The sequence below is a fragment of the Chamaea fasciata genome, unplaced genomic scaffold, assembly GCF_029207755.1.
Source record: "Chamaea fasciata isolate MVZ Bird 193981 ecotype frontalis unplaced genomic scaffold, bChaFas1.0.hap1 SCAF_7, whole genome shotgun sequence".
Taxonomy (NCBI): Eukaryota; Metazoa; Chordata; class Aves; order Passeriformes; family Sylviidae; genus Chamaea; species Chamaea fasciata.
Genome location: NW_027094092.1, coordinates 40,360,686 through 40,381,889, shown reverse-complemented (window position 1 = coordinate 40,381,889; position 21,204 = coordinate 40,360,686). Strand labels below are relative to the sequence as shown.

Genomic DNA, 21,204 nt, shown 5'->3' with positions numbered 1-21,204 from the left:
ACATGTAGGCACGGAAACAGAAGCTCTCCTTATAGAAAGTGACCAGCAATACAGTACAGAATACATTCTGAATAATAAATAAATGGACAGGTAACAAGGGACAGTGAGACAATAGCACTTCTACCAAGAAAATCTAGTATTTCAGTGCTAAGATTCTGTGATTTCAGATACTATCCTTTTTACTACAGAAGTTTGAATATCCCAAAATGGAATACTCAAATGCCAGTAAAGAATAACCTAAATAAATAATCAATAATAGATAAGACCCTTGCTGAACAACAGATTATTAATGTTATTTTCTCTTCTTTTTTAGTACAGAACCTTTCCAACAGTTTGCAATCCAGATCAGTGGCCTGGAGAGAAAGCTCAGCTTTCTCCCTACTTCATTATTCTGTTTATCCACCAGCCCAAGGAAGAAATACAAACTTCCTCCTACTAATCATCAGTTTATTTGGTCTTCCCCATTGTTTCCACATCTCCATTTTTTCCATCATCTTACCCACTACTTTGTTACTGGATTACAAGAAGAGTTATTTAATAAACTAGTTGGAAGAACGTGTGCAGGGGATAATTGCAAGAGAGGCTAAGGTGAAATGACAGAAAGAAGCATCCTAAAACCCGCCACGTTCACCAGATCAAAGCTTTTTCATATTCTGATGACTAATCAATGACTTCTCAGAAATTTACCACATGAAAAGAGACTAGGATTTTAATGACTACATCCCTGTAACAAGAGAAAACTATTTTCATCCAGAAGAATAAGACAACCCCCAGGGAATAAGTGGTTTCACCCAGCGATGATACAGAAATTGCCAAATTTTTGCTCCTGTGAAAATGTCTACAAATACCCTGATAAAGGGCATCAGACCCACCAGCTAATGCCAGCCCGACACTGATGGAACACACTGTGCATACTGATCAACTGCCTTTTACCATGAACTTCATAATTTAGGACAGTGGAAATAACACCTTATGAAGAAGCAAATTACTGTTCATAGTAAGGTGAGGCACTGCAAATTATATTAACTTAACATTGCTACATTCCCAAAAATTTGTTTAGTAGGAGGCTTTTGATGCTATGCAAAACCACATGATATGCTCTTTCACATTTCATTAGTTTCAAACCAAAGTAACACTACTTTTGCCTATGGCACTTTTCTCAAAAAGGACATGACTATAAAAATGCTGGCAGGTTACCTGATGTTGGGCTAGACATGGAGGCTGCAGCTGGCTTTCGTTTCCTCTTGATGTCCCTTGAACATGGTGGTCCCAGGTGGACATTTGCTTGCCTATGGAGAAAATAAAACAAATTAAACTTGATTCCAATATCACATTTCTGTAAGACTGACCAGTCACCTCAACCTCCTACCTTCCCATCAGCTTCTTAACTAGTAAGTAGCACAACCCAAAAGTTTCTCAGGGAGTTTTGCTCACAATCTTTGTCAGTATAAATGGTGTTTCCATTTCCTTTAAGAGTTCACACATAAACTGTTCAGAAGAATAATTATTTCTCAGCCTTTAAAGGATCTGGTTTTGTATTAACTCCAAACCAACTCATTGCATACATAAAGATGTGATCAAGCAGTGATATGACATGTCCTACCATTACTTCTATGCAAGAATAACAAATGTCTGCAAGATTGCTCTTCATATAAACTGTGTGATATTTGCTCCTTAGTCAGAAATTATTTTGCAATCTATTTGGTACTGTCATCATCTTAGAATGTACCTATAATGCCAAATGTCCATGCATATTGTTTTCACTACAGTAGTAAGTTCGTAAAGTTAGGAATGCAGAACCGTCCCATGAGTTTTTAAAATCATTATTTCCTTATCAAAGTGCTGTGCAAACAGCTGAATCTGACTCATGGCAGCCTTGTTGCACCTCTAAATGGACTTAAAGGCATAATCTATTCTGTTAATATCAAGTGTTAAGTCTGAAGGCTACTGATGGCTGTTCCGGTTTAATCATTTGCCAATTAAGAAGTGGCCATTTGCCAACTAAGAAAAAAATCTGTGTTGTTGGAGCTGACTTAAGCTGAGAACTCCTCCAAGTCATATACCTGTAAGAAACAGAGAAGTTTCATTCAGAAATAAAAGTCTTTGCAGCAGACCAGAGAACTCCCTCAAATACCATCCATAATGAACATAAATGCATAATTTAACAATGACATTGGGGTCAAATCCCTTTTTGGTCCAATATAACAGACTTCCTTTGGCAAGTTTCTTGGTCACTCTTATCATCAGATCCGATGTGCAAAATGCAGAACTACAGTGCAAATAAAATCATTTAAAGACTGTGAGGAGCTTACATGGTGTAAAATCTGGAACCATAATTTTGATGATTAAGTGCTGAAAAGCTTCAGTATCTTCAAAGCTTGTTATTTTGATTTTTTTTAAATCCTTAAAGTTCAACAAACACTTTTATCACATACTAAAGCCTTTGAAATATAACAAAAGGAAAACTTCCTACATTTTAATTTCCATGACAAAAATCTACTAAAAAACCAAACCCACGTATTTACAGTATGTATTATTTTAGATACTGTATTTATGCAAAACCAAACTGTGCTGTTGTATCTATACAGAACAGTGTAGGGACCACAAAGAAATTCCTATACTAGTCCAGCCTATAAAGTGAATGCTGCTGGGTCTATCTACTCACCTGAAAAAGAAGTGCAACCACAAAATAAAGGAAATACCTACTGTTCCATCTTAACTAAAATTCAAAAGTTCTACGAGAAGTCTCTAAGATCTGTCCTCTAAACCTGCCACTGAAGAACAGTTTCAAAAATTCTTAAATTGTGCTACATTTCACAGAGAGTCAGTTTTTCAAATCTGGGAGCACATATTAATACAACCAGACAAAGAAATCTCCTGAAGGGATTGAGTGTACTCTCAGTAAACTCACCAAGACCAAGGGCTGGGTTCTTCACTTTGGCCACAAGAACCCCATTCATGGCTGCAGGCTGGGGGAAGGGTGGTTGGAAAGCAGCCCAGGGGAAAAGGGCCTGGGGGTGCTGATCAACAGGAGCTGAACATGAGCCAGTGTGAGCCCAGGTGGCCAAGGCCAGTGGCATCATGGCCTGGACCAAGAATATTGTGGCCAGCTGAACCAGGGAAGGGATCATTCCCCTGTACTCGGGGAGGCTGCACCTCGAGTCCTATGTTCTGTTTTGGGCCCTTCACTACAAGAACACTGAGGTGCTGGAGAATGTCCAGAGAAGGGCAATGGAACTAGTGAAGGGTCTGGGGCAGAAGCGCTATGAGGAGCAGCTGAGGAAGCTGGGGTTGTTTAGCCTGGGGGAAAGGAAGCTGAGGGAAGACCTTACTGCTCTCTACAACTACCTGAAGGGAGGGTGTAGCCAGGTGGGGGTCAGTTTCTTCTCAACTTGCAATCAACTGGCCAAAGAATGAGAAGATATAGTCTCATGCTGCACTAGGGGAAGTTCAGGTTGGCTATCAGGAGAACTTTCTTTAAGGAAAGGGTTGTCAAACATTGGAATGAACTGCCCAGGGAGGTGGTTAGAGAAATCATCCCTGGAGGTGAAAAGCTTTCAAAAATACTGGCATACCTACAGAATGCACATTCAAATCTCATGTTTGCACACTGAAGTGACTCACCTCTAAGTAACTCGGTGGATGCTAAAAACTGGTTTTGTACATGACTATAATAGTAGCTATACAGTGTTTTAACATAGCTGCAACCACGTATTCTGAAACATCTAAACACACATAGCCTGAAGAAAACATTCAGGTTTTTATTTTGCATCAGTGACACAGTATTATATTACTAACTGCAAGACTACATAATTGTATATAATAATCCAATTAATTTTAAAGAATATACCAGTAACAACAAAAATAATTTTAAAATGTTCCCTTTTTAATTTTATGAACTTACACCAACATTAGCCAGCTAACCCTTGGTGGAGAATCACTATGGACGAGGAAAGAAGTATGCACTATCATTTCCAAGAGACTTTATGCACTTTTTCCCAGCTCACAAATGTTACAGTTAGATTCTGCATAAAAGCTCCTGGCTCTCAGCTACATACTCAAACATCTACCCTTAGGTGATGATTACACAAGGGGTAAAAAAAAAAGAAAAATGAGAACAGAAGAATCTCAAAATCCCTTCTTGTAGCGAAAGCGAAGGCAAAAATCATACGTCAGTTGAAAACTACAAGCAAGAACGCTGTATCTAGTAGCCCTGCCTCTAGGATACAAAGGCTCAGAGGTCATAAATTCTCTCAGTAACATGTTTTTCATTCAGGTTTATCCCTTATTGATCACCCACACTTCAGTTAGTAAATCAGGAACCTATTGATTACTCAATGGCTCTGACTGACCCAGTGGTAAAAGTGTCACTTCAAGTGGCTGATGCACTTTACAGGCACCATAAATCTGCATGCAGGGAATCTCCAGGTGGTAAGTACCTTGGGAGAGAGAAGAGCAGAAGACTGCATTCAGGGATGATAGGCCTCATTAAGGCATGAACAGAAAGGATGTCTGAGGTATAACTTATGAGATTTTTGCTAGATATCACACTTCTCAATGTAAATTAGAATTCTAATCACTAGCTTCCATGAAGGTCTATATCAATGAGATTAACAAAATTAGTGAATCCCAGTTTAACAGTACACTCCTACAAACACCACCACCACTAGGAAAATCAAGTCACGGATATGCCCAGCACCCAACATATCAGTGGACAGGCTGAATTGTAAGACATGAAAATGTCACAAGTTGCATTGATGAATTAGATCTCCTTCCAAAGCTGTATTTTAACAACTCTTCTGAACAGTTAAAAATTACTCTTAAGTAGACCAGAACAGGAAAGGCTGACAGAAAATGCATATTTGTGCATTGTCACAGCCCTCTCTGTGAAGAAGGCTGAGACCAGAACTCTGTGAGATTAAAGATCTGGGCCTAAACTTACAAACTAGAATAGGACTTACACTGTCCTTATTAGCCTTCAATCTCTTCTGCTAGGCCTCCATGCTTTCTTCAATGTTGCATAAACAGAAATGAGAAAATAATTCCCTGGTTTCTTTTGGACCATGACAGGTTTGTCATAAGAAAAAAAACAAAGTCACAATACTTAGTCACAGGTGGATCTGCCAGGTGACCAGAGATTAACATGAAAATGTAGCTCACAATCTAGAAATGACTGAAATTCTAACCCTGGAAGAGAAAAAGCACAACACACTTAGAGAAACATATCAGGATCAAAAATGTGGCTGTTTTGTTGGCTGCAATATATTCAACTCACACAGCAGTCACTGCCAGGAGTTAGTGAATGAAAAATTACACATGTATAGGAAAAACGGCTTTCAACAATATGAAAAGTCTATAGTGTCTTTTTGACAGCGATAATATTTTTTGTAATCACAAACTAAAGGAATTGTTCAGGAAATACTTTTTGTCTTTTGTTTTTGTTTTTAAACATAGTACTTATGGTACCCAGTTTTGCATGCAGGTCATGGTGGAGAAAAAACAGGCTTTGTTATACAGAAAGATGAAATTCATGGTAGTCTCTAATGTGTCAGAAGTAATGCTTCCTTTCATTTATTTTCCACATATTTATTCTATGACTTTATTTACATGTTTTTTAATGACCAGTACTTGCATACACAGGACTCCCATCTCACTTCTACAGTTTGAGATGACTGTGCACTGGAGCTTGCCCCTCATCTACCTCAGTATGTCAACAGAGAATTAGGATTGGCAATAAAATCTGTGGGAGACAATGCAGAGCACAAGGAGACACCAGCCCACAAAAAAATCTTACTGAACAGCATCAGGACCCTGAAAATTTCGCTATCTGTGAAGTCTGAATTGTAGCAAGATGTCCACTCTTTTAAAAGTCAGGGTAAAAATCTCAGTCTCACAACAAAGGTCTCTGAAAAGGCCATACAGAGCTAAATTGGACAACCTGTGGCCTTCTTGGAGGCAAGAGGCACATCGCACACTTGTGGGTGTATGCCTCTCTCTGTCACCTCACATCATCCAGCTTGTCTGCTTACACTGTTTATTCTAAACCCTATCCTCAGAAGAAGCAAAGCACATGGATTATACAGTGAAAGTGAGAGGCAGTCACTAGTCTACTACTATAAAACCAAGGGATGTTATTATCCTCATGTTAAAGTGAATGTTAATAGAGACTGCCTTTTAACAAAGAAACTGCTACTAAAACTCCACACAACCCAGCTGTTGCTGTTGTGATGCTCTATTCAGAGCAAACACAAACCAAATGAAAGGCTCTTTCTCTAAGCCCTGAGGTGTTACCTGAGGCTGTTGATGGTGGCTTCACAAAATTAACAGTAAAAGCAGAATTTTTCCTCCTCTTTGACTACAGAGCCAGCTGGGCACCAGTCTAATCTGCACATAACATGTGTAAATCAATACAATTTGCTCATCCTATCTGCATGCAATGCTCCCACACACACAAGTGGTTCTTGCTATTACATCCCAGTGTAGATATTCCCGATGCACAGCAGTCTCCTATGCCCTGCAGAGCCTCTTGGGAAGGCTTCTAGAGCACACTTTCAGATTCCAAAATCTCTAATAGGTCAGCTCACTTCTTCAATCATCTAAATCTCATAGATCTTCAACAGCAGCAGTCCATTCCCCAAGTAAGCATTATAATGATGTGGCAATTCCATTCCTAAAAGTCTGCGTGTGGCAAACGCAAGGGAATGCATTTTCTTCTTGTTTTCCATGTAAGCACTCTAAGCAGAGAAGATGTGATCCCATATATTATATTCCCTATTTTCACACTGAATCACACTGTATCTGTGCCAGAAAGACTCCTACTGTTTGCCAGATCTGCTGAGTACACGGATTTGAAATAGCAAGTAAAAAAAAAATTTGAAGCCAAGGGGAATTTATTTTTCACTCCAGAGAATTAGGATTCATCAAAATGGGAATATTAGGCCTCAGTCGACTGCATGTGACACTAGGTTGATAGCTGCTGTTCACTGCATGCCTGTCAGAAGAATTCAGTTATATTCCCAACTGGAATAAAGCCAGGCTTTAGCAAAGGAACACAAGAAAATCCTCCAGCTAAATGGAAAAAGAGTAAAGAAAAACAGGGAGAAAGGTTGCCTAGAATGAACTGGATACTGTCCTGCTCAAGCAGGAAAGTATGAAATTGTGGACATCTGTTCACGCCTTTGGCTGCCTCAGAAAAGGCCTGACATTGAAGGCAATCCCTGTATTTCCATATGCTTGGGTAAGAGGCAGAAATATCAAGATCTCTGTAGCACAGATACAGAAGTGACAGAACAATATTTATTTTCATACGAGTATTTCTAGAGCTGGAACTAGAATTCGAGACATTCAAGTCTGTTCAATTTAACAGCACCATCAAATCCAGAGTATGGGACAACTGGCAGTAAATGAGGAGATCACTCACCCCTCTATATTTTTATCCCATGTTCCAGGCAAGATGACAGACTTGCTTCAAAATCAGGTGAAACACTAGATTTACAGTTAGTATTAACAGAGTACATGCAAAGCAATGTTCTTTATCTGTATTGTTCAGAAGTCTAACACAATTCTTCAGGTCTCCACCTTCAACATCTACCTGCCATCCAAGGTCCACTTTTCTTATGACCTCCAGTGGGAGCATTTAATTGCTTTTTTTTCACTCATAATCCTATTTTCAAGGCTAGGCAAATAATAAACGGCATTAGGGACAATTTATCTTCTACCTTCCTCTCTTATTCTGCCTGCTATTCAAATTAAAGGGAACATTGGTTCTAGGCTCTTCTGAAACTTACGATGGCTCAAGGGAATAGCATTCCATCAACCAACAACCTAAAACATCTTCTCAGCTACAGAATATTGAATAACCAACATCTAACAAGATATTCAACTTCAGCCTGTACAAAATCCTCTTAAGTAGAAGGAGCTCGACAACAAAATTCTGTTCAGACCACACCTCCCAGAGAGGCAAACAGGCAGAGGGGAAAGAGGGAAGGATCCCTTGAGTAGCCCATGTAAGTCCCTACTTGCTTGCTTTTAGCAGTCTGCATCATGAAGTCGAAACCTTAACAGACAAGACATGATTAGCAAACGTTTTGTGCTCTTAAAGGAGAGTAATTATAGGCATGTGAAAAAAGAAGAGATCCCTGAGGTACTCTTCCTTGCACGCCTCCCGAGAGGCAGCAGGGCCATTAAAAATTCCATGATGAAGAGGAAAAACAGTCTGGGAACAGCCAGGAGGCAATACAGCAAATTAATACACCAGCCATCCCTTGAGAGGACTGCAAGAAAGCAGAAAACTCTCCTTGCTTCACAAAATAAAATTATACCACTAATGATAACAGTCACCACACACACCAAACTGTTTCTAATGATGGGTGTGAAATTCCCAGTGCTGTGCATACACTTTGAATGAAAGCTCTTCTCATCACAGACATAAATCAAGAAAGGTAGTGTACAATTTATACTGCCTTTCAAATAAGACTTCCCAAGGAACCTTCCACATAGGCTTGTCCGTGTCAAGGAGGAGGTTCTTCCTCAATCCTCAGTTGCGCTCAGTATTCTGGCCTTCAGCTCTGTTTAAACAAAAGTACTGGGTTGCCAGTCTTCCAGATAAACTGCCCCAAAAACCACCAGTGAGACAAAGAAAACAGTTTCATAGCAGAGAAAAGACTCCACTTGGTAAATATACTCCACTGGACACAGTCCACAATAGCAGAAACAAAGCAGAGAAAAGGAGATTTTGCATGGCACAGTAGGCATCAGGTTGAAGAAACTGGATGGCCACAACATCAAGACCATTTCTTTTCGAATATGTTTTATATTATTTTAGAGGATTTGCTTCCCACACACACATACCCCAGTCTGGCAAGTTTTGGAGCAGAATTTCTCCAGCATGAGGTGCACGCTGATAGAAGCTTCCTAAGGCATAAACTACTGAAATTGACTCCATACAAGGCAAAAGCAGATGTAAACCAGGGCAATAGCTTATCCCAGCTTTCAGAGATCAGATGAACCTCCTCTAAAAAAACGGACCACTAACGAGTATGCTTGGCATGTAAAGCTAAAGAAGAACTACTATCAAGAAATTTTTTCTCTGAAGGAACAATTTCTGTGCCTTTAGTGACATCTTTACATAAAGCAAGTTCCTTGCACCAAAGAGTTCAACCCTTTTCATATTTATTTCTCCTATAAAAGTTCTTGAGCACATTTCACACTAAAATAGGAACTATTTTCTCAAATTCCAGGCATTTAAAAACACAGTTGCATCTGGGATGGTACAATCTGTCAATTCAGTAACAATTCATCAGTGATTATGTTTGTCAGACACCAGCCACCTGTTCATTAGAGGAGGGAACCAAACAGATATATATTAACTGGTTAACTAGACTATACACCCAGAAAAAGCTAGCAAACACAATCTCTCCAGGTTTAGAAATCTCTTGCAAAGAGTTTGGCTATGGAAAGGGCCTTAATTGACCATCATAAAGATAGAGATTTTGCCCAGTTTGAATTTGCAAGCAAGATTTGTCCAGCTCACCTTTGTGGAAGAGAAACTTCCATAAATCACCAAGTAAAACACTGGAGGCAAAAGAAAGGTTATCCTAGCTGAAAACGAAGAGACCATGCCATCTTCTTGCTTCACAGGCAGAAAACATCCCCAGAGTGGGGCAAAAGCACAGAAAGGAATCAATTTGCTGATGCACAATCTTCTGAATTCTTTTTATTCTCATCCAGTTGAACATTTAAGGGCTGATTTCTTCCTCCCTCCCCTTTTCCAGCTTTAACATGCTGGCTACAGCAGCATGAGGTCATGGTGCAACATCACGAAATTCCCTGCAGAAGCCAGTGGGAAGAGATGCTTTGCTGGGTGGGTGCCAAGTTTCTGTTCAGACACATACAACCTCAGTACATTTTTCATGCTCTATTTGCTAATTAACAAGGGAAAGAAAGCCATGAAGCTGAAAGTCCAGACATTTCTTTCAGATTGGGTCCCTGGTACAAACACATAAGCAGAATTGTGTCTAAAGCAAGGCTTTGTCTACTTGCATGGGGAAAGAGCTCAAGGGCACCTTACCTTTGGATAGTCACCTGCAGCACAAAAACAGGAGTCACCTCTAAGGCCAACACTTGAATTTAATTTAGGATTAGTCAGCAGAAGGTGCCTGCATAGTATGTTAACCCGAACTGTGCAGCCTCAAATATACCTAACATCTGGCCAAACCAGATCTAAATCTCAGCTACTGCTGTAGAGAGATATCAAGCCATTAGAGGTCACCTCAGGTGAGTTCTTAATCTGCTCAGAGGGCCTATTTTAGACATCTAGGATACCAAAATGCTTCAGCATGTCACCCACACCAGTTTGTCAGCATTTTCTCTCTCATCTTGTTCCAATTTTAATAGTGGGCAATGATACTATGTCCGTTTGTACCTGTAAAACAGACTTGCAGCAACTCTTTGTACATTTCAGAACACATTGCAGTTATTTCTAAAGGAACAGTATGTTCTGCCTGTCATACATTGTTTCATATACTATAAGCACTTAGTTCATTGAAACTCTCAAATAAACTGCATTGCTACATTTTGTGCTAAGTTTGGACATGGGCTGCCCAGGGAAAAGTGTGTTAAGTTACAGGACCATGAGTACTGCTCAGATCACACAGCACTACTGAAGACATTCAAGAGAGGGAAGTGAGACAACCCCAAGAAAGGAGAGCAAGAGAGTTACCTGGCAGTGCAGTGTGCTGGTGAGCATCTTCGGTGGGAAGCATCAGCAAGCACATCCAGAGAGTACAGAGGAGATAACGGATTGAACTGGAAAGTCAAGAGATTTTATTTAAGCAAAGCATTAAAAGAAGTAGTGCCCAGATGAAGCTCCTCAGATCTGTTCTGTTCACACAGTATAAGGAGACCTTTCTAGCACCTCAAGGGGTAAAGACTAGATGAGAACAGGCTCACACTTCAGATGAAAGGCTAGCACAAAGGGTGAAACAGCAAACCTCATATCCACCTTCTCACAACAGACAGCCTCAGCACACTCCTCTTCCAATGTGCATTATTAAAAATGCTGGTTGACTAAGAGCATAAGTCCTCTATTGCTGCATGCCATGAGAAAAAAGTCTGCTTCTCCTTCAGAAAGCACCTTGTCTACCTTCACATTGCAGAGAAAAAAGTCACTGTTTTGAGTTGTGCAAGCACAGAACTTTCCACAGAGCAGTTCCTGTATTCCCAAGGGTTGTGTATATGACTGAAACAGATCTCTAGAAGACTCAGATCCACCAGGTTAAGTTCAAAATGAGCACCCAATTCATGGCAAGTGAGTTGCTCCTTCCTCTCCCCTCCAACCTCACAAGCTGTCTTTGCAAACTGCTTAAAACAAGTTTTTGAAACAATGCATGGTCAGGCTAGCGTAAGATACTCTGTGAGACATACACTAGACAAATCTTGAGGGCATCAAAGCTGCACAAGACAGCTTGCTGTAGAAGATACAATGGTCAGGATTTTTAGTAGTCAGGACAGAAATGGAATAATCTGGGCAATCAATGCATGGAACAAACTTTGCTCAATATGTACACAGAAGCTTTAGACTGGTAGTTTCTCTGGGGTAGCTGCTCTATACTCCCATTCGGCATTTCCTCTTTATTTATAATTCACACCTCAAGCAGGAAATTAATTTCCATCTGCTTTGCTACACCAATCTCCAGAATACTCTTCTTGTATTACTAGGATTACTGAATCATTTTTAAATAAGGACAAAGGAACAATCCACACCTGTAGCAGGACTCATCATATAAGCTATCTGCAACTTCAGAAGTCTGTACTAGGCCTTTACCCTCCACCTTTCTAAGAAAGAAGATGCACCACAAAGCTGCTGCTATCAGGGAGCTCCTCCTTAAGTGGGACTGCTTGATTACTGTCAGTGAAGTAACACTGCAACTGCACAGTAGGGAGAATCACCAGGAACCCTCTGTTACTGGAATGGCTGATTCAAGTTCATTTAAGAAAAACAAAAATTATTTACTTTTGGTCATTTTAAAGCTTATGGAGTTACTCTTATCTTTAGCAATATAAAAGCAATCTGCAAAATGTTCTCACCAATGGAAAATACACAATTGCACAAAGGCTTGAAAATTATTTCTTGACACTTACACATTTTTAGTCACCTGAAAAGTAAAACAATTTCAGTCCTACTGCTCATCAACCATAAAACAACTCGCCTAGGAACAGAAAGGAGTGTGCATGGCCAGGAGCACTGTTACAACATGACTGCTGAAATGGAAGAGTGGTTTTTTTGCTCTTTGCTATTAAGAACCTGAGCTTTTGTATCGCAAAGTAAAAAAAAAAACAACCTAGCACTGAAGCTACAAAAGACTTATTGGAGAATATAAAAGTGCACACACAAGAGTTTCAGTTACAAGAACACCTATTTCTCTTGCTTATCACCTCTTACATTTTGCTGTTACGGCTGCTATTTAACTACATAATTTAAGCTCATAATTTTTTCCCTTCTCTGTGGATGAGACTATCAGGTCTCATCAGCCTGAGCCAAACAGGGCAAAACAAAGCATTTAAAAAGAGAAAAATGTTCCAATTCTTATGGAATTTTGAGAGGCCAAAGCTCCTCCTGTCAAGAGGCATTTTCCCTCCCACTCACTGTCAGTAAGGACGGCCTACACTAACGTGCAACAGGGAGATAAATAAAAGGAGTTCCTGAGCTATTCAGTTTAAATAGACAATACAAGTCCTGAGAAATGGGTTGTGTTCAAAGCCCAGAAGACATCAGTTAACAAAATGAGAAGGGACAGGACTGCCTTACCTCATGTGCAAAGGCCACAGAGTGTGGGAAATCAGAACCCAGCACTATGTTATTTCTAGAGAGAAGGAAACCAAGAAAATAAAGGAAAAGCAGAGGCACCTTACCTGGTTGCGATCTCTCTTCCCCATGGATGGTAACCAAAAACTGGACGGAGGCAGAGTCGAAAGGACAGGTGGGAGCAATACCAAGGAACAAACATGGGGGAGGAAGAAAAAGCAGGGTTGGGGATAAGAAGAGAAGGGGAAGGGAAGAACAAAGATGGAGGGAGAAGGAAAAAGATTAAACATCGTCAGGAGTCATATTAAAAACAACAAATTTCAGATCCAAGGAAGAAAATTAGGCATCAACAGCTAGTGAAGGCCGGACACACTGCACTACAGTCAAGATGCGCCATCCTTATCTACCCATTCCCCAGAATAGTATTAAGGTGATGCAAAGGATAAACACCATGACTATTTCCAGTGCTGACTACAATTTAAATACACTAACTGGGGAAGGAGACATAACACCAAAGAAAGAAAAAGTAATTTCACAGCTGCCTTGTCAGCATCATTTCTGCAGTCTGGGTATGCACCCATAGTACAGCTCCACAAAGAAGCATTTTAAAAAATGAACATATGGAACCCAGTCTTCTCTTAATGTCCAGAAGATCTGCAGTTACTGCAATTGCACATTATAAAGGAGGATGAAAAAAAATCTGACGGCAAAAAACATCCACACACTGGGGCAGCCCTATATAAACATATATATATATATATATATATATATATATCTTTAAAAAAAGGGGAAGTCAGCGATTACAAGTAAGAAAACAGAGAACCCATCAGTATAATACTGTTTCCCATTCCACAGGGTATACTTAAGTGTCCACCCCAGCTCTTCACGTCCTTCACCCCCAGAAGGGAAGAGGATCCTATAGTTCTTCTTCCCCTCCCAAAGTTCGATACAACAGCTGTTAAGGGCCTTACTCTTTTTGACGTGGATCACTAACAATGTGACCTAGCCTCTCGGTGCTCAGAGTGCTCACGGAGGTCTCCTGAAACACAAAGACAGGCAAAAGGTTGCAAACTCTCACACACTGAGCAGGGACTAGCTTGCTGCCGCCAGTAAGAACAAATCTTACTCCCCTGGGTCACATTCTTTCCTTACCAGCCCACTTTCAGCTAAAGATGTTCACTCCTTCCTTTTAGAACTTCACCTGAGATGATTTAACTTATTAGAATGGCAGAAAATCATTGAATTTTATTTATGAGGCTCGTTTTTTATTTTTAGTGATGATATTTGCTTGCAGAGGGGCACACCATGAACTGGACTAGAACAAAGGATGCAGCACAAGGATGCATGAGAGCACGGGAGATGCCTGGGAAGTGCTTCTTCCATTTTACTGGGGTCAGTTGGGCTAGAAACAGGCTGAGATAGGACTGAACTGTTCCATTAACAGTGGGGATTGACCAACCACCAATTAATAAATTAAGGAGTGATGCTTTTGCCCTTACTGAAAGCTGCAATGCAGCAGCAGGACATCTAGCAACTAAAAAGGTAGGTCCAAGGAGAAAGGACTTGCTCTGAGAACATGTTGCTTCCTGCAAGACACTGCCCTGTGTATGAAGTCGATGCTGCCATACAAGTACATACACAGCCTGAAGCACCAGCTGTTCACATCTGCATAGCAACTGCCTCCAAAAAGAAGTATAGTTTTCAGCAAGGAGCTGAAGATGAGGGCAAAAGTCTTTCATAGGTGAGGTTTGTTTGTGCCAGGTACATAGGCAAAACATACTCAAAGTTTAGGGGCAGTTGTAGCAGCAGGGGCCAAAGATGGGCTATTTCTTACAGCAGGAAAATTATTAACTTAAAGTGCCATAATGTTTAAATTTACAGTTTATTACTGTGTAAATTACAAGCCATACTTTTGGTAATTAGCAGCTCGCTGGCGGGGAGCTCTGAATGAAACTCATTATTTATGATTACAATTTCGAGAGAGATGGGGAAGGGGGAGCAGTGACCTCCGCAGCAAATGACAAAGATCCCTTTAAGGTGATGAAGATAAATTAAACAAGTAAATATTATCCTTCTCATTTGGATCATTAGAGGTGTGCCGCCAGGCCCAGTCACTTGCAGGTGGCCTCAGGAACCCTATGTAAAGTCAGTTTCTTGCCAGCTGAGGATTCATATTTTGAATGCCGGTTACAATTAAGAAAGGTGAATGGAAGAAAGAAGGGGCAGACAAGGATCTTTCAAGTATGACTGAACAGAAGGCAGCTGCCACACTCCTCTAGACTCCAGGCCCCCCTAACACACCTTGTTAGCAGACTATGGCCAGCCAGGTCAGAACTTATGCCAATGTTTTCAAAAGCCCAGAGTACATCCCAATAAAAAGAAAAGCCAAACACAGCCAACACCTTCCCTCTCAGAATCACCGTTTACAACAAACAGTAGCGCTCAGCACTCCAGACCCAACCAGGTGTACCCCTCTCTTTTAGACAGACATCTGCAAAGTACTGTTCTATTAGAAAAAGGACTGATACATCGTTTGTTGTTTGCCCTACATATAATAAAACTAGTCAATAGCTTTGGACAGCTTTGTCTGCATTTACCGTTTTAGTCTTCTGTCTTCCCACTAAAAATGCAACTGCTAAAACCACCTTCCTTTGCTGCCATTCATATCAGTCTTCTTCCCTATATAAAATTCGGCATTCCTTCACCTTTGAGGCACCTCTCTACCCTTGTAGTCTCAGATGAGCATGCACAAGTCTCATGCCATCATCATTTTCCCCTACATTCTGTCTAAATCTTCTTGATATTTATGCTCCCTGTCATTCTGCTTCAGGCCTCCTTTCATACTGCTTTCAGCGCTGATCAGCTGTCTTTGCCACTCCAAATGTGCCTTAAAATCCACTTAAGTCACTCAATCATCTTCTGACAGTGAAAGCAGTTAAACAAATCAAGTAATACATGAAACAAAAAATATACAGGACCACTTTCTGCAGAAAACAATTTACATGGTATCTTCAAATAGCACTTCAGGACTGATCAGAATTTGAAATACAAAATTACCATCTTTCAAAAGGGCATACCTTGCCAACCAGCCTCCTCCGACCTTTACGGAGGCAACGGGCAGCAGCTCCTGGAAGGCGATTCAGGCGAGCATGAAATCCTGAAAACCAAATGCAGAAAAACTGAGCACAGAAGGTCCTTCCTGACAAAGCCACCAGGAAAACTCCTTAGTTCAGTAATCAAATCAGATCCTCTGTCTCTCGTTTTTCACTCTCAAAGATGTGACAATTTATTCACAAATCAAATAAAATCCTTACTTTAAAGAAAAAGGGAGACTGCCAGTGGGCAGCTGGTATGACTGTTTCAGTAAACTTAGCAATAGTGCAGCTTTTTTTTAACCGGATCTAAAAAAAACCAAACCCAAAACAGATTACCAATACCAGTTTAAACATAACACCTATGAACAGAATCTACTCTTACCATCATATCAAAAGTTCTCAAACACAATTCCTTACAGACCTCACCTCTCTGAGCTGGCCGTGAGGGCAAAAGGAAGGTGGAAACAGAGAGCTTATCCAGGCCTGAGTCAATCCTCTCCACTTCAGATCGGTGATCAGCTCCCCACTTGGGAAGAAGGTTGGGGACAGTGAATCCTGGAACACATTCTCCTTCATAAAACCAATCACTTTGCTCATCATCTCCTAAAGAAATAGGATGGAATTAGCCACAAATAACATCAATGTACCCTGTGACAGTCCCTCAAAATACTACAGGTAGGCATATCTGAATGTGAAACAGCTGAAGTCTCATTAGGAATTCGTTCTTCAAGAGCCTTATATTTGTATTCTGTTTCAGTGATCCTCAGTAACTATGGGGCTCACTAAATGCTTTAAACTATCCAACTCATCAGTCTCCAGAATTTCCCTATAGAACAAAGCCTCTTTATAGACCTGCCTAGGGCAGGTTTAGCACTCTGTTGCTACTGCATCTCATCAACCTCAGTTCAGTGTTGTGTGATGTCTTATGCAGAACTCTTTCTCTGAAGTAATTACTGCGACACCGGTAGAGGCCAATCATTTGGCACATGTTATAGGTTGTCACAGGAGAGACTTCACAAGAGGGGAAGACCAGGCTCACAGAGTAAGCAAAAAAAACATACTGATGAGAAAGACCCCAAGTCTCCTAAGACAAAAACATGTAACTGTCAGAAATGGTCACTCTGACTGTAAGTATTCACCATGATGTGAGTGCTCTCAATCAAAATTTCTTAGAATCTCTCAGAACTACAAACCCTCTGCAAAACTAAAGCAGCAACAACAGAAGTCATGACCAAAGTCTCCACGGAGCTGGGTCACTGTAGTTAATGTAACTGCAGTCGAAAACTGAACTGCATCAGACACTGCTCATAGTAAATCTGTCTGGCCAGAAATTCCCTGAGAGCAGTAGCACACATGGGCAGTGTGTGAAAAAAAAGCAGAAGGAGAGCAAACAACTTGACACACGTAGCATTTCAGCAGCCCAATTCACAAACAGTCCCATGTAATTGCAAGGTGCTTCATCTTCCCTTAAAAAACTAACATGCCTACCTCAGGGAAAATTCTCATTTGGCTACCATTAAGTCTCAGCTCAAGCATCCCCACTTACTCTCCTGTTCTCACTGAGTTACATTACTCCTGAGCAAAGTCCATTATGCCTACTCACACATCTTGCTGGGAAGAAAAAAAGAAAAAAAGAAAGTAAAAAACTCAACCTAGTAATAATGCTGCAATCTTGCACATAACAGAAGCAGAAACAGCAAAACCAACTCCAATTAGCAGCAGGCAGGACAGACAGAACACTTTATCCCAAAACTCTGACATTGTTTTTTTCTGTCATGTATCCAGTTGATTTACCAATTATATCTTAAAATACAAAAATCCCACCTCTACTTCATAGTAAATGCAAACTAAGTAACGTTGGATAGTTCTTCTATAGATCATAATTCGTGCAAAACTACTCCTAGAAATTTGGGTTGTGAGCATAGTGCCCTGTCATACCTCAAATCACTACTTACACAAGACAAACTTTAGCCATCAGCATCATATGCTAACATTCAGTAATCTTCACTGTGAGAGATCCCAGTGCATGTAACAAATATAAAACAACCCCCCCCCACCTTACAATCAAATTATGAACTAGGATCATTCTCTGCCCACAGAAGTGTGCTGGTATGTGCAATTGCAAAGACGATTTATTTAATTAGCAACAGCACAAATATTACATGATGCAACCTCAAAAAAAAGAGGGAAAAAATCTGCATTTAAGAATGCTGCCAGTTTAAATTTCCCATTATTGAGCCTGGAATTGTGCTGGGAAACTATTCATAAGGTGATGATCTGTGCCAAAAAACCTCTAAATTTTCCACTCTCTCCATCTCACTGACATGGAAAGCTGTTTTGTTTTTTTTATTTACTTAATGATTAAGAATTGTCAAGAGAAAAAAAAAAAAAGGGAAAGGAGATATTTTTTTATTTAGTCTGAAAGTGCAACAATATTTTTAACCCTTTTAACATAACTGTAAGCTAAAACTTCTTGACCAGAAAGCTATCACAGAATAAACTGTTTGAACAGAGAGAGACCTGATGACAAGGATGTCAAACCTCCTCTTTACCTAGACAGGGAAGGCTGTAATTGGACTTCATTAATTTATCTAAGTCATATTTCCACACGTTCCTGTATACTGAGCATCCTACTTCTAGTAGCAGCCAAAATGTAGTGTCTAAAACAGGGTATAAAATCAGGGCGAGTATATAGGGCAAGCATATAGACAAGTGTTTATATATACACACTACCCAGTCTCCATCAATCTTGTCTCAGGTGATGAAGTAAAACACTTCAGTCACCACTCTGCTTCATCATCTGATATACAAGTGCTTACTAATTTCAGCTCCCCCTAAACAATCATCAGTAAAAAGACAGGGCAAAAGATTCTACTTTTCTGTTGCCTTTGAAGAACCAGAGTCTGGAAACAGTTACTTTTCAGCAAAAATCAAAGCTGATATTTGAAATCCCTGCTCTTAAGGAAAGTCTTATACTCCCCTAAGATGACAGATTGGTCCTACAGCCGAAAATACCATCAGAAAACACATAAGCATGTTTGCTATCACTGTGTTGCTTTACACAGGTACCTGGGCCATTAACAAGCTAGTGGAAGCAGCATATCCTATTGAGCTACTGGTGCTACTTCCTTTAGCACTCGTATATTCCCAGAAGAGATCTCATCCAAATCTTAGCTTGTGAAATGTGACAGAATCAGAGTGCACAGAATTGCAGGTCTCTAGGGTCACATTCCACATGCTCCAAATGTAATAGTCCTCAATGCCTATGTGCCTACTACAACCTATTTCACACTTACTTCTGCCATATCCCCCATCCGCTGAACACTGTGCTGTGGTTGATAAATAAAATCAAATTGCACTTCATACTCAAAACTCCTAAGATACCATTTCTACAACAGACACTGAAAATACCATGTTCAATTAATGCATACAAGAGCAATGGAGGAACACATATTTAAAGAAATAAAACCTATCATGTATTAACATCATCTTCCTAGCACAGTCTATTAGGTGACTTGTCAGTATTAAGTTATTTTTTTCCCATCTTCTCTTCCTGCCCACAGAGAAAACAACTAACAGATTCAGGCACTAATGGCATGTAGACAACACTTAAAACACCTTGAGAAACAAATCATAAGCTGTGCTCTGTCATTAAGAAGAGCTCTCAAACTCCTCTTGCATGTCTGTGCCTTTCCACAATAGCTTCTTATATTGCAAATATTATGGATCTGATACACAAATTATTTCATCAGGAAAAGCGTAGTGTTATGAAAATCATACATTTGTAGCCCTCATTTCATTTCTTAACTTCTAGCCGCTGCCTGCCACTGGTTTTTCCTCACACATTTCCTTCCTCTTCAAACATAGATCTTCCTTTGCATTTGTAAAGAAAGTAAGGAACTCCTTAGCAGCACATGAGGAAAATCACAGGACCCTTGTTACCTTGGCGGCCTTCATCATTGGTAAACAGGCCAGTATCACTGCTGCTGCAAACACTGCTGGTTTCACTGGAACAAAAACAGAGAAAAAAACCACATGGTTACAACTGCAATAGGCACAATACAAAAACCACTCTGCTACATTTTACTAGTTTCTCCAAGACCAAAATGCTTAACATGTCTCACAAAAATTGAATTTCAGATACATGACTAGCTCTAGAACAGAAGGTAACTGCTTTCCGTTAAAACTTATCAATGCTGCATCACTTGAGAAAGAGTAGAATCCTCTATCTTGTTTAGTTTTAAGTTATCAAGAAGTAATTAACAAAATGGCATTTGTCTCAGGGACTAGAATTAACAACCTAACTATGGCATTTTCTGGAATACTCTGTCCTTGGGTCACTTAACTTCTACTGAAAACCCTCTTAAGTTTTCTACTACAGATTCCTTTTCCTCAACATGTTACACTGTCACACAAACAGCCTCCCCCCGCCTCCCCCCCCCCTTTTATATGGAGTAAAGAGCAGCTAGGATATTTAAAACTCTCCAGCTACATACCTTAGCACAGCATGACTTGCTGCTACTGAATGCAACTTTGTCAAAGCATGCTTTGCATTTGCTGAAGTAGTTAGAGGAGATTTAATTCTTGAACAAAAGAATAAAGCTAGAAATTAATGTGTAGAAAGCCATTAATTAACTGCAAAGCTAGATTAATAATTGTAGCAGAAGTCAGTCCCAAGCACTGGAAGGCATTAATGCTGACTTGAAATCATTCCTTGGATACTTCAGGCAGTATTTCCTCCAATTTAGCTGAGAGATACTAGGACAAGCAGAAACTACTTACTGCCTACTCCCTGAGCACTAAGACCTTAGATCCGAACACCAGGTGTAAGTCAGCACTAGAGTCAGTCTCCAGTCAGGGAATGCTGTTTGAACGTATCTCTGGATTCCTTTTTCCAGGGAAACTGAATCATCATAGAGACCAGTATCAACTGGAAACCTCTTGATTTACAAGGCTAAATGATGAGGGACCACAAAACACGTCACTCCAAAGAACTGCAGACACAGAATAAAACTCTATTTTGTGAGCATATTGTTGTGCTTAGAAAAGGTACTCTGAAGTACAGCCAAGTGAACTCACCGTGCTGGATATCTAAAACTCTGCATCTTCATCATTGTATAAAGGCCACTTATACTTAAGGATGAACAATCTGTACAGTGTTCTCACCTTTCAGCATGTAAGCTAATATCAAATTCCAAATTAATCCATTACAAAGCCTGGCCATGCATTCATCCTCCCACATATACACCACAGCAATTAAGGCCAAGGACTGAGAACCATGAATTAATTGTTTCATCCCAAGCT

At 40.1% G+C, this 21,204-nt stretch overlaps 1 protein-coding gene across 6 annotated transcripts in view; it reads right to left on the bottom strand.

Annotated features, from left to right (window-relative positions):
• Positions 1-21,204, bottom strand: part of GPATCH2L (G-patch domain containing 2 like) — a 39,964-nt gene that overhangs the window by 12,227 nt on the left and 6,533 nt on the right. For 4 of the 6 annotated variants that reach the window (XM_066188538.1, XM_066188541.1, XM_066188539.1 and 1 more), the window contains exons 3-9: positions 19,843-19,907; positions 16,327-16,503; positions 15,883-15,962; positions 13,777-13,844; positions 12,913-12,952; positions 10,721-10,806; positions 1,198-1,289 (exon numbers count right to left, since the gene is read on the bottom strand). In XM_066188538.1, the coding sequence (XP_066044635.1) occupies positions 1,198-1,289; positions 10,721-10,806; positions 12,913-12,952; positions 13,777-13,844; positions 15,883-15,962; positions 16,327-16,503; positions 19,843-19,907 (608 nt within the window). The remainder of the gene's footprint in view (positions 1-1,197; positions 1,290-10,720; positions 10,807-12,912; positions 12,953-13,776; positions 13,845-15,882; positions 15,963-16,326; positions 16,504-19,842; positions 19,908-21,204) is intronic. The other 2 variants (XM_066188542.1, XM_066188543.1) reach the window with 1 other exon arrangement.